Here is a 16,153-nt window from a genome sequence, read left to right on the forward strand (position 1 = left end):
TGTGAATCATCTCACACACACGTGAATCCCCACACACACACACAGCCTTTGTGTCCACCTGTTGCCTGCATGTGCGTCAGGTTTTATTTTAGGAATGGAATGGCATTTCAGTTCATTTGCTGCTTATCCATTATGCTTTCGATGGAGTTGACTATTGTATTGCCTCACCACACACATTTAGCCTTACATATACTTCCCGTACAGAATCTTTTGTTTTGTTTTTCATTAGTGAGGTAAATGATGTTGTGATGTGGTCTTTGTCTTTTAATTTGTCTTTATCACCTTTGTGCATTGTCAGACCGTCTTTCCTGTCTTCATGTAATACATTAGATAACACACACATGCATTGTGCAGTACATAAGGCAAACCAGATTCAGTCAATGACTTCAGCAGTTCTTTTCTTTGTGAGTCCAACACACCACTAGGTGGCAATGTCATACAGATAATATGTACAAAATGGTAGACTACAGTAGAGTTCATGCAGCAGATGAAATTTGTACTCCCATGACGGTAACACATCAGTGCATCACCTCTGCTGACAAACAGACAAACGGCTTCCAATCATAAATCACAGCAGAAAATATCCTTTTTCTAGACATTTTAATTTTGCTCTTGCTATATGCTCTGTGTGCTTCAATCTTGGATTTCCACTGGCTCTGACAATATCACAGCTAAATAGCTCCACCAGGCTTTTGTCCAAGGTCGTTGCATTATATTCTGTATGTTCTTGAAATTTTAGGATCTTTGATGTACAGCACTGTAGTGCACTGGGGTCATGCCCAGAGTGTCCCCTGCCTCACAGCCCCAGTTTGTTGGAATAGGCTCTAGTCACACAGCGACCCGCGACAGCGGAAGAAGCGGGTAATGACGATGAATGAATGATGTACAGCTTTGAAACCTTGTACTTTTCATCAGCTCTTGTCTCTTGAAAGAAACATATTTTGGCATTGATACAAACTTTCAGAGGACCATTTCAATCTTAACAAAGTCACAACAAAACTTCTTAAGGACACAAAAAATCTGTTGTAAAATCTGTTAGTCTATTCGGAAAATAAAAACACACAATTTCATGATTGTGAAACATTTAAAGAACATCTATGAGTCTTTTCTCTGCGCTTAGTTGTCTTGTTTTCTATTGGTTGTCTCCATATTCTTCATTGTCCTTGTGGGTTCCTTCCAAAATCTCCAAAAGCATGCAAGTAGGTATTCTAACGATACTAAATTGAGAAGTGGTGTGGTTGTTAGTAGTGTGAGATGTTAGTATGATTTTGTGTGTGGCCTTGTGATCGACTAAGGTCAGCTGGGACACGTAAGTGTAAGTACAAACAAGTAATTAAAATGCTAACATGTAACTTTCATTCATCCTCCTTTTTGCCAAATACCAGATGCCGAATTCAGTCATGGGTGTGATGTAGCTCAGCGGTAGAGCGTATGCCCTGGTTCAATCCCCAACATCTGTAACCCTACATGGGCACAAGCCTGGATCAATGCAGAGGGTTGTTAGGAAGGGCATCTGTCAAACAAGAACAAAAAACTTTGCCAAACAAGTATAAACATTCATCTTAAAAATGGAAAAAAGGGTGACACGCTGTGGGAACCACTAATGGAACAAGCGGAGGAGGAAGTTATTAGAAAAGAACTGAGCATATTTTCATCTCTCTCTCTCTCTGCTTTGATCTGAGAGGAGGAAGGAGTGTGTGGTGTCGTTGCGTATCTACTCATTCTATTTTGTGTACCATAATTTAACACGGTTACTATTCGGGAATTTGTGAGAGGAAGAGACGAGAGTGTGGCATCTTTGGGTGTTTATTCATTCTGGGGTTTTTTTTGCTTTTTTTGTATGTGTATTCACACCTCAGTTCATGACAGTTACGTCACAGTTAAGTTCGGTGGGGCTTTTGCGAAGATCAGGAGCTGAACATCACGCTCACGTTTGAAACTGGTTTATGTCAACAGTGAGAGCATGAAATGTTTTCATCCGGCACTGTCCGGAGGGAGAAAGTGAGTGCCGGCCATCGGCTGTTGTGGGGTAGGCGGCTGCGACCGCGATGGGGCCGGCGGCTGTGGTTGCCGCCGAGCCGGTGGTTGTAGCTCCTTAGGCGAGTGTGGCGGCCTCTGTGCTGCAACCTTGTGAGTTTCCGACTCCATCCCCCGCTGGGTCGCTGACTGCCGACCCGGAGCCGCGGGATGACACGCGGTGACAGCGCAAAGGTTAAACAGCCAGTGGTTGTAGTCTCTGTGGTGGCTTAATTTGCTGCGGTCCTGATTTCACAGCCTTATGAGGATCCAACTCCATCGCCCACTGAATCACCGGCTATCAACCCAGAGGACACAGGTGACAGAATAAATGTTAAACAGTCAAACCTGGAGCCACAGAATAACAAGCGGGATACAGATAGCAGCACAAAGGACAGAGTGATTTGGTGTAGGCTGAGGGGGTCAGAGAGACAACCACCAGGATGGTAGAGTCTCAGCTGGAGAAGGAGGAAGATGATTATGATATTGCGATAAACGAGGAATTATTAAAGATATCTCCTAAAAGGAAAAACAGTGACACAACAATGAATAAAACAACGAAAATTGCTAAAGAAACACCTGAAATGCCTACTGATACCAGTAGCTCTGAGAACGAAAACAACACATATTGTCATTCTGAAAGAAGAAAAAAAGAAGAGAAAAAAATATGATTCACAAAAGACAAAAAAATTCCTGCAAGACACAAAAGGTTCAAGGGCCAAAGCAGAACATTTCTTTCCTGACCATGTTTATGAATTGTATCCGTTTTTATTAATCTGCAAGGAAGTGACTAACCGATTTTTATGAGCAAAGAGGTTTTAAGATTGAAGAAAGTAATAAAAAAACTAAAAAGCATGATTATGGAGAACTATTAGTTGGTTTAATTTTGCCTGCTTTTTCTTAAACCATGTGTTTTAAGTGCTTTGACAGGGGACATGGGGACAGGAGCCTCTGTTTTTAGTTTGATAAATGTTAAAAAGATGTTTTCTTTGTTCAGGAAACACACAGTACTGTTAAAAAACGTACCGTTGTTTGTTTTTGAGATGTGAATTCCTTTTTATGTGAATCTCTTATGGATTTTGTGTCAACGTGATTATCTTGTAATTTGACTTTTATGAATAAACGTGATTTTAAAAATCAATCATAAAATCTCTCTCCTCTCTCTCTCTCTCTCTCTCTCTCTCTCTCTCTCTCTCTCTCTCTCTCTCTCTCTCTCTCTCTCTCTCTCTCTCTCTCTCTCTCTCTCTCTCTCTCTCTCTCTCTCTCTCTCTCTCTCTCTCTCTCTCTCTCTCTCTCTCTCTCGCTCTGAGAGAGAGACAGGCTCCTGAGCAGGTATATCTGGTGTCAGGCGGCCCCTCCCTCTGAACGCTGTCTTAACGTGTTCTGTAATAATTAACCAGCTGCTGCTGTGCTCTACATACACTCACCTGGCACCACATGCTCTGTACCCTGGACCTAGGAACAGACGCGCGCACACGCACACACACACACACACACACACACACACACACACACACACACACACACACACACACACACATACACACACACACACATACACACACACACACACACACACACACACACACACACGCACCTCTGAAATGAATCAGCTTATTTGTCTTGAGACCAAAAGACAGACCAGGTAGGATCGATTGTATGTTTGGTATTATATTATATGGTATTATATATTTTGATATTAAATATAGCTATGGTTATATTTATTGCTTTGGCAGATCATGAGTGTCACAAGCAGTAAGAAAATTACCTTAACTTGTATTCTGTGCTCCAAAATGTTTTTAATTTGTCTAACAATGCGTGGACTGCTATTTAATTTTCAACCTGAACCAGTCTTGAGGGACGTTAGGTTAACTACTGATCTCATATATTTAGGTACGTATGACAGACAGTGTTAAAAAACAATACAAAGAGAGACCAATATAAGGGGAGGTTGCTCTCTGGAAGGTTATACAGGAGTAATTGGGAGTGTAATGGTCTACCTGGAATTTAATTCCAGCTTTACAATAATAAAGCAAGCTTTTATTCTGTGTACTTTAAATTGCGCTCTCAATATCAGTTTGGGTGTTTTGTTTGCCAAAGGATGCTACTTCCTCTCCAAATACTGAACTGTGTAAATGTTTTAATATAGACAGACTTAAACTTTTTTGCTTTGCCCCTGAGAAGACGTTTGTAGTCTTCCGGTTTTCTTATTCATACGTATCAACACATCTCTAGAAGTAGAACTCTCTATGATGGATCAGTGACAGGATCATAAAACAGTTGAAGATGTTATATTTTGACACTCATACATAGTAATGTAAACCTTGAAGTTTTCTAAGCTGATCTTAGACCCCCAGATTTCCACTCTCAAAGCAGTTGGCTTCCTTTGAGCAAAGATCAGAGAAGCACTAGTGTTCTAGGAACAATGTCTGTAGTAGATTAAGGCTTTCTGGGACATTATTGCCTTTTTTGTCCTGCCATTCATGAGCTGTCCTATATCATTGACTTCTCTTTGCATGTGATTCTGAAATCACCGACACGTGCACACCCACAGGGTTGCGCACACAAAAATGCACACAGTTCAGTAACGTTTGCTCAAGGGAAGCTTAAAAATTGCGTGTCGAGGCTTGAAAGACACACATGAACAACTCTCATGAGTTCAAAGTCAAGATAGAAGATAGCTTCACGTACTGTTCCTAGAATGTTGTGTACATTCATAAAGCCTCTATTTTCATCTGTGCTTTAGTTTCTGGACTTTGTGGGTATAATCTACTCAGACACACATTGCAGGACATCATTACTAAATGCTAAATTAGAGTCTTAATGAATCTTTCTTTGAACAGATACTTAACTTAAACAAAATTGCAAATCATATGATGAAAAGGGGATTACAACTGAGAATCAGTGTTCTGTGTTGCTCAGATTAGAAAGTCCCTTCAGGCAAATTTGTGATTTGTGAGATTGGACTTCCTTTTCCCCAGCTAAGGAAGAATTAAAAAGGACCAAATCTTACCCATCTCTGAAAATCTTTTGATGTTTTTTCTTTATGGATCTATTCTACATAATATTATGTATGTAAGTTCTGATATATTGAAATGTGTATTAATAAAAGGGGTGGTAAATGTGTTATGATTTCACATTGATAGTGTGGGATTTCCCACATATTCATGAGCTGTCAGAGCGGGAAGGGGAGGGCTGTTCCTGAATACCTGAGATATTTCATACCACCAAACAGGCTGAGACAGCAAGAGGTACAGATAGTGAAAGAAAAGCTGACACGCCAGAGACTCTTGTCACTGTTCGTGTCATTCACTTTAATAAATGCGAAAGAAATATAAAAATAAAGTTAAAAAGACAAGCCAGGTGGCAATTCCAATGATCCCCGTTCACAGGCGCCGGATTCGGTGTGTCCGGCCAAAGAATAAGCAAATGGTTGGGTTCCCACTGTCATCACTGGTTACTGGGTGGAGCACTGTCATTAAATGTCTTGGAGGCAAGTACGAAAAAGGAAAGTAAACAGAGCAAAGGCATGGTTAGAGAGAAAGAGAGGGATAAATATAACTTAAAACTTTAGAGAGAGAGAGAAAGAGACACGCAGAGAAAAGATATATATAAATAACAGAAAGAAGAAAGACAAAGAGACACAACTGAAACGAGAGGTCGGATTTATCTCATCAGAGACGGTGAGACACCAGTTACGCTGTTTATTCTGGGAAAGAGTCACTATTGTTTGACTCAGTGTAGTTCCTTGTTAAATTTTGAATCATTGGAGACCAGGTGTCTTTTTAGGAGCTGTGGTTCAGTAAATTGAACTTTATTGTCTGTCTGTTGCTTCGCTGTCAAGGTCAATATATGTCTGTAGTGTGATTACATTTTTCTCCTTCTGTAGTTGTAGATCCAACCAACCATGAATGAAGCGGTTCACTTCCAAAAGGTCCACACAGGAGATGGGAGGACGCTGTCCAGGTGGGAACTAGCTGACACTTTCCTGTATAGATAATAGCAAATGTCATTGACTTACATTCTCGTGTGTATTCGGAAGATGAACACAAAAGCTTTAGTGGTGCAGCTTTACTTTATTGTTATTGTTTTGTGGTCGTTGCAGGGTCAAGTTTCTCTCCCTGTTAAAAACTTACAACTGCTTCCTGAAGGACCAGACTCAGCTGCACCTCAGTTACTCTCAGGTATATTCAAATTACATCCTATGGCTTTCCATCTTCTCACATTCAAATTCCACAAGACAGCTTCACAGAATGTCACAGCTGTGTGTTCTGGGACTTAGGAATCTTTGACAGAACTTACTTCATGATTACATTGCTGTTTTTGACTCTAGGGAAGAAACCGATATGTCAGTCAGAGACAGATGTGTGGCTGTAGTCATAAACCTCACAGGTGTGTGTCGGTCTGTCTCTCTAACAGGGAGAGAATGGTGAGGTGGTGGTGGAGGGGTTCCTGAATATCTCCTGGGGAGTGCGGCGACCCATCAGACTGAAAATACAAGATGACAAACAGACGCTTCCCTTTGCTCCCCTAATACCACCTGACCCAATCAGTCCAGTCAGCCCGCTTGGAAACAAAAGGTTGTTTTCACCTTTTTATTGTAATATATAACAAGAATAGAGATATTCAGCTTCCAGACTGAAAAATCTTCAACCCATATGCAGTCAGATTGCTGAACTGCTCCGATTGCAAGCTCTTCTTTGGCACTTTGAAAGGGACTGATTGTTTCAGCACCGAATGCTAATCAGTGCTGGAACGCTAATCATTTCGATATCTTTGTTTTTCTTTTCAACTACCTATTTTTTAATTGTCAATGTCTGTTTAACTTATTTACATTAGTTTTATTGTTCTGTTACACTGTTATACCATCAACACCATTAACACAATTTTAAGATATAAACATGGTGACATAAATAAGCAGTGAATTTTGTTTTTGCAGGTGGACTATTTATAATTTAAGTTCCCATGAGGCCTCTTAGAATATGCAGTACATTCATCTTTCATTCAAGCTTTTAAACCCAGACAGCTGTATGAGTGAATCCTTTCACACCAAAATGAGAGTACATTATTGTTAAGCTAAAATGAAGGTAGTTATGATGAGTTTACAGTCCCTGAGATGAAGTATTTTTTTATTCAGGGGTATGACACGGTGGGGAGAATATGCTGACCTTCACCACATAGACGAGATGGTTGAGACGCCACAAAACAAAGTCGTCACCAGTCCTTTACCAGGTGCTCCATGAGGATTTCACACCATAGAAGTTCACATATTTTACTTTAAATTGTAGCATTTTGTATAAGTCATAAAGCAGTTTAAAGTTGGCTTGGATTTTCATGTCACAGCACTAAAAGGATGATGAGTATGAGACGACTATCCATGTGTTTCCACACCCCAAAGGCCCACCCATTTATGAGACCACCACTCTGCAGATCATGAAACAAAAGAGCTTAGAAATCGAGGCGGAGGTGGAGTCCAACCTGTTTCGCTGCATGAGCGATGCCTCATTGGTCAAGAGGAGGAGGGGTAGGACGAAGTCAGCAGCACAATTAGAGAAAGAGCGACAACACCGCTTTTCCATCAATGGACACTTCTACAACTATAAGGTGAATAATAGCAGTATGATAAAGGCTTCACCCTCCCCTCTCCTTCAAATATGTGCAGCTCACTTCTCTCATTTCCCACAGACTTCCATCTTTACTCCATCATTTGGTACCGCAACCAAAGTTCGCATCACCAGTCAGATGACCACAGACCAGGTCGTTGAACAGCTACTGAACAAGTTCAAAGTGAGTTTGAACTTTGAGCCATCCTTCAAGAAAAGTATAAGAAGAGTATAATGGTGCCGGATAAACCAGCACAAAAATTCAAAGTGATGCACTAATTTTGATTAATATCTCAATGGAACATCTAACATTGATATGGGGCACAGTGCACTCTGTGTAATGTGTGACATGTATTAGCTCGTTATGCAATTTAAAAACATGAAGTTGTGATTAGAGTTGTTTGCATCTTTTTTTGCAGAAGTGTAAGTATTGTATCAAACTAGTCAATTGATTTTGTATGTTTTATACACTGTAAATTATAGATCAATACAAGATGTGATAACTATTTCAAGATTTTCATTATGTTTATGCTCTCTAAAAAAAAAAAAAACATGGCCGGCATACTTACGTACATACAAATCAATATGTGTATATTTTGAATAGATAATCTAATACAATTTCTATTTTGTCATGCACTGCAGATAGAGAACGATCCCCAGGAGTTTGCTCTCTACTATATTCACCAGAGCGGAGGTATGCCATCTATTTGATACCAAAGTCATGAAGTAATTCATTCGATGACATATGTTGTAAGCGTGGGTGCTTGTTGTCCAGAGAAGAAGAAGTTCAGTAACAGAGACCTACCGCTGTGGGAACGTATACTACAAGGACCTTCTGAAGATATCATGAAGATATTTTTGATGGACATGGAGGAAGAGGAAGTCAGCAATGATGTGAATATACTCGTCTCACCTCCCCCCGGGCCTGAGTGAAAATACACAACAAAACACTTTGGGACGTTTCAAGCATATTTTAAAGCAAAACTGAATGAAAAGCCAGTAAAACTTAATGCATGTGTATTTCAGTGCATCCTCTGCTGTCATTAGGGTTTCTAATTTGATGATTTCGTAATTCTTTGTTTGTAGTGTTAACATGTTAATTTGATGGTTTTTGCTTTTCACTTCCTCACATGGGTCCTTTTAATGATAGATATGGTGAGAGAAATGATAGGCAAGTGGCACACTCGTAGTATCACTGCAGTATAATGTAATGATTCAGTCTGTTTTCATATATTTTTATGATAGTTTTAGTGTCATTTTTTCTTGCATAAACATGATAGCTGCACAGATCTTTCTGTCACATTGAAATTTGAAATGGTGGCCTGTTATCCTTATATTTTGTTGTCAGTGTAATCATTTTCCTCTCCTTTCTACTCCCCTCCTCAGGTGGCACAGTATCTGAACTTAGAGCTTCCTATCCTGGAGCAGATTATACTGAGACTCCGAGAGGAGGAGAACAAAGAGATACAGAGGATCATCAGCAAGTCAGTCTAGATCTCACTATATTTCAATATTTCAAAAATTAAAAAAAGGAGTGCTGTAGTAACACTTCTTCAGCAGGTGATGGTGCCAATATTACCTTGTATTTTTAATTTATTGAATCCTTGTTTATGTTGTCTGTATTCTCTCTCTTTCTGTGTGTGCGTGTGTGTGTGCATGTGTGCGTGTGTGTGTCAGGTATCATCACCAGCACAGGCTCCTGTCCCACATACTGAACTGTAAGATGTCGCCTCACATTGAGACCAGTGTCTAGCACCTTCCAGTCTCACACACACACACACATACACACACACGCACACGCACGCACACACACACACACACACACACACACACACACACACACACACACACACACACACACACACACACACACACACACAGGGTATATTTACATACCATATGACACATATCATGTTTTACTGCATTTTTACATGATCTTTTTGAAACTGTAAATAATTTTTTTGAATCTGTAAAACTGTAAACTGTAAAAAAAATAAATAAACACAAAAACAAATTGTACAATGTTATTGTGAATCACTGTATATCTGTGTTTATGTTCATATGTAAATAAATAAATAAAGGTTGTGGGACAGGCACGAATTGTTATGTGCTCTCAGTTTGAGAATACTTTAATGTCACTGAAAGAATTTATATACATCGATTAACCTTTTATTTCTAACTGCTCTGACAATCAGCACAATAATTTCCCAAGAAAATAAAAACCTAACCACACACCGTGTTACCTGACGCACAAAACACAAAGACAGACACAAGCAGACAGAAGCAGCAGTGTTGGCATAGGACATGTGATGTTAATAGAACTTGTTATTGTGTACTCTGACTTTTCTAATGGTCACCGCGGTATCATTCACACCTCACTGATCATGACTTTAATTACCTCATGTACAGGAAAAAATGTTGTGAACTTAATTTAATCTTTAACATCTGAAGCCTCCACCCTTTGCTTGTTTGTGTAACCTCCCTTTTTCTCTTTCTTTCCTGCTTCCTTCTGGCCCATTGCCGACCTCTAGTGCTCTGTAAAGCTGATTTTCCTTTATCCACTTTGTGCCTGAAATAGCGGTTGAATCTGAACATCTACCGCAATCCTCACTGAGAGTTTGGTGCTCAATTTGCAACAAATGTGCATCCAAACCTTTGACACCAAACATTTCAGAGTAAGTAGTGGGGAAGACCTCCAAAATAATTCATGGAACATTTAATCTCAAAGCATTTCCATTTGTTAAAATGGAGCAGCCAAGAAAGAATGAGAAACAGAATCCACTCAGTGGAAAACCCATCGTCATACTTAAATAATGGCGCTGCTTGTGCTTTTTAGGGGTAGATTTTATGAGCATTTGCCTTCCCACCAGATAGTCTCATATTATGCTGCAATGGTTGTAATTTTTCCTCTGACATGATGAATGACCAAATCAGAATAAATGGCAGCCTGTGTTCAATTGAAGGATAAAGTTTCCATGTAAAGTTGGCCACAGTACTCAGAGGTGAATGGAGCGTAGATCTTTGTTATTGTAGATGATAGTACTCCCAGTCACAAAAGCTACACAAGATACATTCATCTCCCCACCTATATGTTTGAATAAACTCACTTGAAAACCTCACGGTGTCACATTTTAACTCCACCCACTACCTGTCAATCAAGTGCCCGACCAATAATGGCACCCAGCCAATCACGGCGCTTCTGCCAGAAGGAATCACGTGAATAATATGGCGTAAGACATCGGGCAGCGAGGCTTTTTTGTTGTGGTTACGCCTTTCGTCCACACGACAATGCAGATATCCGGGACAAAAATGCCCGCCAAAGTACAGTTTATGGAGAACTATTGGTCTGTGTTGTCGTGTGGACGCTGTAAACGAAACTTTTTCTATCTGGAGGGCGTCTCCCTGCGACGAAATCCGCTGTGACATCTGGTGTGTGTAACCCGTGTCTACATGTACACACAGAATGGACGGAGCTAAAACCGGCTTTTTTCTGACATATAACAGCTCCACGTCGAAGATGCGTCGAAGAACATGCTTGACAGTTGGATATTTGTTCGTCTGTTTCTTTCTTTATGAGTCATCAAAATTATTTATTTATTTATTCATTCATTCAATTATTCACGTTCTTCGCCAAAGACGCCAATGCCAGTTCTGGGTCAGACCGGATGCGCTGCCTGCTTGTGGGAGAACTCTGTGATGGGTGTGCTTGGTTTATAATACCAATACATTTGTTTTCATATGTTTAGTATGAAGTCTGATATTGTTTTATCGTGGAATTTCCACAGGTTCCTGCTATTTGTAATTTATGAAGAGATATTACTGACAAAATCAAATCGAAAGACAAACAACCATTCACACATACACACACATACACACACACACATACACACACATACACTCACACACACATACTCAGATCCTATGGACAAGATGGAATAATCAGTTCCTAAGTCCGAACAGAAAGGATTCAAACTCAGTACCTTCTAGCTGTGAGGCAACATTGCTATCCAGTCATTCATGAATTTAATTTATAAAAGACTGTTTTTAATTTTTAATTGATGTTGGATACATTTTTTTGGATTACATTTTTCTGATAAGAAAAAGTATTATAAAATGTATCACTAATGTAGTCACTAAAAAAACAAAGATCAAAAAATAAATATGTCATAAAGCCACTTGTTTATACAGTTGACCTCCACTTAATCTCTAAACGTCATTCATTCATTCATTCATTCATTCATTCATTCATTCATTCATTCATTCATTTTCTTTAAGTCGACTCCATCAGTAAACAACTCATCTTCAGCCACTTATCCGGATTAAATTTATGGATTTAAGTTGGAGCTTATCCCAGGTGCGTACAGGCGGAGGCCAGGCACACCCTGTATAAGTCGGCAGTTTATCGCAGGGCCACAAAGAAAGACAAACACGATCCAGTCATACCTACAGTCAATTCAGAGTGACAAATTCACCTGTATGTTCGATGGTTTTGGTCATGAGAGGAAGCTGGAGAATCCATGTAGACATGAGGAAAACATACAAACTTCACAGAAAGATCCCAGATGGAATTGAACCAAGGACCTTCATGCTGTGAGGCAACAGCCCTACCCCCTGCACCACTGTAATGCTTCTCATCAAAGTTATTAAAAAATAACATCAAACCAACAACATCAATAAAAGACATGTCATTGCAATTTACAAAAATGCAAAAGAAATGGAAGCATGCAATTAAGCACATTTATCTGTATTTGGTGACAAAATACAGACAACAGTACTTCCTCCAAATATCCATTACATGACTGTACTTCTACAATAGACATACACATCAGCACAATATATATGCATTTACATTTTTAGACCTACTTGTTTTTTATTTTTATTAGGGTGAGTGGTTGTAGGTTTGCGTAGTTTGTAGCATTTGTACTTTGCTTTGTGTGTTAACCGTGGTTTACATTTTCTACAGTTGCTTCAGCATGTCAATTAAATGACTTCAAAGAATAGAATAACTTTTCCTTTATACTGTGACTGCAATTCCATCTGCCACTCTCTCTCTCTGTCTCTCTCTCTTTTACTTACCCTGATCTATCAAAATTGTATTCCTTTTCCACGCAACTGGATAAGACAGATGACGGCCCTCCAGAGTCTGGGTCCTGCCTTGAGTTTGTTCCTCAGTGAGGGAGTTTTTCCCCACCCCCGTCGCTTATGCTTTCCTTGGAGGGTTCTGTTGGGTTTCTCTGTCTGTTAAAACACTTTGATAGGTCTGCTGATATGATTAAGCGATATACAAATAAAGGTTGATTGATTGATAATCAAGTTATGCTTATGCATGCTATAAATATCTCCACTTTGAGTGTATGCAGTTTTTAGACTTTAATTTTAAGAGACTCATTTGACTACCTGAAAAGAGAGGTTTCTGAGGAGATCATGATTAAAATATTTGTCCAAAGGTCACAGTATCATCTTTGCATTAACTCTGCTAACTCCTCCCTTCTTCAGCTGTATTAAAGCAGATCTGCAAACTCTGCCCACACTGCTGACCTGCAAGTATCCTTTAAAGTCTCTCCATTGATTGGAAGAGGATGATTCTGAGACTTTTTGGTGCTTTTCTGATTCTGCTACATGACCTTTTAGCTCAAAACTGTTCCATGGTAAGACATTTGCAACAATAAGTAGAACTTATGTGATATGTAAGTTATTGTGATGATGCGTTCATTTTAACTGATTGTGATCTCATTATATTTGTTAAGGTGGAACTGTGTCAGAAAGGTAAATGATATTCTGTACAATTGTGATAGCTATTTCATACCTTTTTTTGCATCGTAAAGTATATTTATTTATAAACTTAATCTTCTCCTTTTAGATGTGGAAAGTGATATTCCTAACCCTTTGGACTTAATGTCAAGAATTCTAGAGGCAAATAAAGGTTTGCTTGATTTCTTTAAGATTAAATATCAATTCCAAGTCTTTATTGCCACATCATTATGTTCATTTCTGATCTACTGACAATGCAGCTCATATTTTGTCAGGCATCAGTAATATCCTGGTGGAAGGTGATATAGCTCTTTCAAAAAAGAGGAACGCCATGAAATGCCGGAGAGGCTACTGTAAATGGAAAAAATCCTACAATGGACTGGTTGAAATACCTTACAGCATCAGTGATTATTTCTGTAAGAGCATAAATATGAATTACTTATATTTGCAAAAACAATTTAAACATGTACAAAGAAGGCAATGTGACCATTTTCAATGCTCACTTTGGATTGTGAGTATCACATGATCAGTGTCATGTTAGTACATTTGTTATTTCAGATGACAGTGAAAAGACCAGAATTGAGAATGCTATGGAAACTTTCAACAAGAAAACATGCATTCGCTTTGTACCTTACACTGGTCAGCCTGACTACCTCAGGATTGAGAGTGAACTCGGGTGAGTGCATTCGATCAGAGGTGGTAGTGGATGTAATGTGCAGTATATAAGATTCAAGCTTGTCCCTCTGTTTGTTGTTGGGTTTTTTCCTGAACTGTAGGTGCTGGTCGAGTGTTGGCAGAGATGGAGGGCCACAGGTGGTTTCTCTATTTGTCTATGGATGTCTTGATCATGGAATCATTCAGCATGAGCTGCTACATTCCCTTGGATTCTATCATGAGCATAACAGGAGTGACAGGGACAAATATGTCAGGATTAACTGGGAAATGATCCCAGGAGGTGAGGACTCAATCGTTCTTCAACCCTGAGTTATGACTAAAAACTGACCAGTCAACCTTTGGGGACAAGAAAATATTCCCTTAAACTCAGAGGAGAGTTACTTTACAACCACACAAACGAGCGACCTCAGTGATATCCTTGCTGTTCAGTTAATTATTTTAATTCATGGAATATGGAAGACTTGTGTAGATTAACAGCAGAAGAAAATACAGTTGTACGCTGTACACGTTTTGTATAGCTATGCTTTACTCAGTTGTTACTGACACATTCATACACATTCAGGTTCACACAGTGACGTGCGCTGAGGTTCATGGCTGGTGAGGCAGGGTTATTTTTAAAGTCTTATAGCAGAACTATTTACACATACAAATTGTAACACAGAAATAAGCACATTTGATTAAAAAAACTTGTTATGTTGTTACCTACACGTTTTTTATATGTTATGTTTACTAAACTCCTTCTGAACAAAAGCATCGAAAAAATTTTGAGTTGTAATATGTAATCCTCCATTTTTATAGTAAGGCAAGGCAAGCAGACAACAAATGAATGGCTGCACTTGACTCGCTGACTAAAGATTGTAGTTTGCGGTCACTTCTTCTACGGCCGAGGAAGAGGGATCCTCGGCCAAATCCCTGGGATCACCAGCGCCCCCTACCATTAGGCACGAGAATTGCGTGCCTCATTTTGTACCTTTTCCCAGCGGTTCCAGGACCACTCAACTCAAGAAAGACATAACACACATGCAGTTGTTGACAAAAAAACACTGTGCATTATATACATTAGCTAAATTATGGAAATTTAGTTCATAAAGCAAATAGAGAGATATCATTACGGTGTCACTATATAGCATGCCAGCACAGCTAGCCGAGCCATTGCGCAATCCATGGTGAGGCTCGGCTGGCTGGTGCCTCATCGAAGGTCTCTTCTCAGTATTTCAGCAATAAATGTGAAAATTCTGCAATTTTGAATAAAGACAATGTAAAATTGGTGACGTTAAAAGAAAAATAATTATATAATACACATCACTAAGATAAATATAACCATTTAATTTATTTCTTCCATTTTCCATTTTTTTCTTTTATGATGGCACATGAGGCTGTGCCTCCCTGCCTCCCCTAACCGCATGTCATTGGGTTCACATTTTTATGTATTAATTTTTTGTTTTTTCAACAGTATTTGCCCACAACTTTGCCAAAGAGGACACCAACAATTTGAACACACCGTATGATTATTCATCTGTTTTGCACTATGGAAGGTAACATCATTAATTGCACCTTTGTGAAATGAACAAATTAAGTGATTCATCTAATGTTCTCATAAAATAGGTGGGGCTGAAGTATGGTTTTTTTTTTCTTCATTTAATTATTTGGGATTTAATTCGTTTAAAGAATGACGAAAGCTCCTGAAGCCATTTCACAGTAAAGCTATTGTAGTACATTTGTATTAAGATATAAATATCTTTCAGTAGCTATCAAAATATTCCAGTAGTTTTATTGATAACTTTAATATGAACAATGTGCATTTATTCATTTATATATTTATTTATGTGTTTATGTTTGTTTGTTTGTTTGTTTGTTTGTTTGTTTGTTTTATATGTAGTACTGCCTTTGCGTCTGTGTATGGGGGAACAACCATCACTCCCATTCCAGATTCCTCTGTGCCCATTGGACAGACGGATGAAATGTCTGACATTGATATACTCAAGATCAATAGGTTATATGAATGTGGTAAGTATTGAAGATCTGTTTCCCTAGAAAGATGTCTAATCAAATGAAAATGCTGTCTGTGTGTTTTCTGATGACTGTTTTTTCCTTTCTTTTCAGATATT

The 16,153-nt window shown here is 39.0% G+C and overlaps 2 protein-coding genes across 3 annotated transcripts; both read left to right on the forward strand.

Annotated features, from left to right (window-relative positions):
- The first annotated feature begins 3,529 nt into the window (after positions 1-3,529).
- On the forward strand, positions 3,530-9,599 carry rassf6 (Ras association domain family member 6). 2 transcript variants are annotated; one of them, XM_068335117.1, is made up of 11 exons: positions 3,530-3,661; positions 5,906-5,982; positions 6,122-6,200; positions 6,436-6,596; positions 7,154-7,248; positions 7,415-7,620; positions 7,702-7,803; positions 8,262-8,313; positions 8,395-8,513; positions 9,006-9,103; positions 9,297-9,599. In XM_068335117.1, the coding sequence occupies exons 2-11, from the start codon at positions 5,924-5,926 to the stop codon at positions 9,370-9,372; spliced, it is 1,047 nt and encodes a 348-aa protein (XP_068191218.1). In that variant the 5' UTR covers positions 3,530-3,661; positions 5,906-5,923; the 3' UTR covers positions 9,373-9,599. The 2 variants fall into 2 exon arrangements, with proteins under 2 accessions (XP_068191218.1, XP_068191219.1); XM_068335118.1 differs by lacking the exon at positions 3,530-3,661 and adding an exon at positions 5,579-5,699.
- Positions 9,600-13,198: 3,599 nt separating this feature from the next.
- On the forward strand, positions 13,199-16,063 carry LOC137608838 (hatching enzyme 1.2-like). Its single transcript, XM_068335429.1, has 8 exons — positions 13,199-13,267; positions 13,367-13,385; positions 13,480-13,542; positions 13,646-13,786; positions 13,929-14,046; positions 14,147-14,325; positions 15,499-15,580; positions 15,925-16,063. Exons 1-8 carry the CDS (start codon positions 13,199-13,201, stop codon positions 16,061-16,063), a joined length of 810 nt encoding a protein of 269 aa, XP_068191530.1.
- Positions 16,064-16,153: the final 90 nt, after the last annotated feature.

The sequence above is a fragment of the Antennarius striatus genome, chromosome 15, assembly GCF_040054535.1.
Source record: "Antennarius striatus isolate MH-2024 chromosome 15, ASM4005453v1, whole genome shotgun sequence".
NCBI classification, from domain to species: Eukaryota; Metazoa; Chordata; class Actinopteri; order Lophiiformes; family Antennariidae; genus Antennarius; species Antennarius striatus.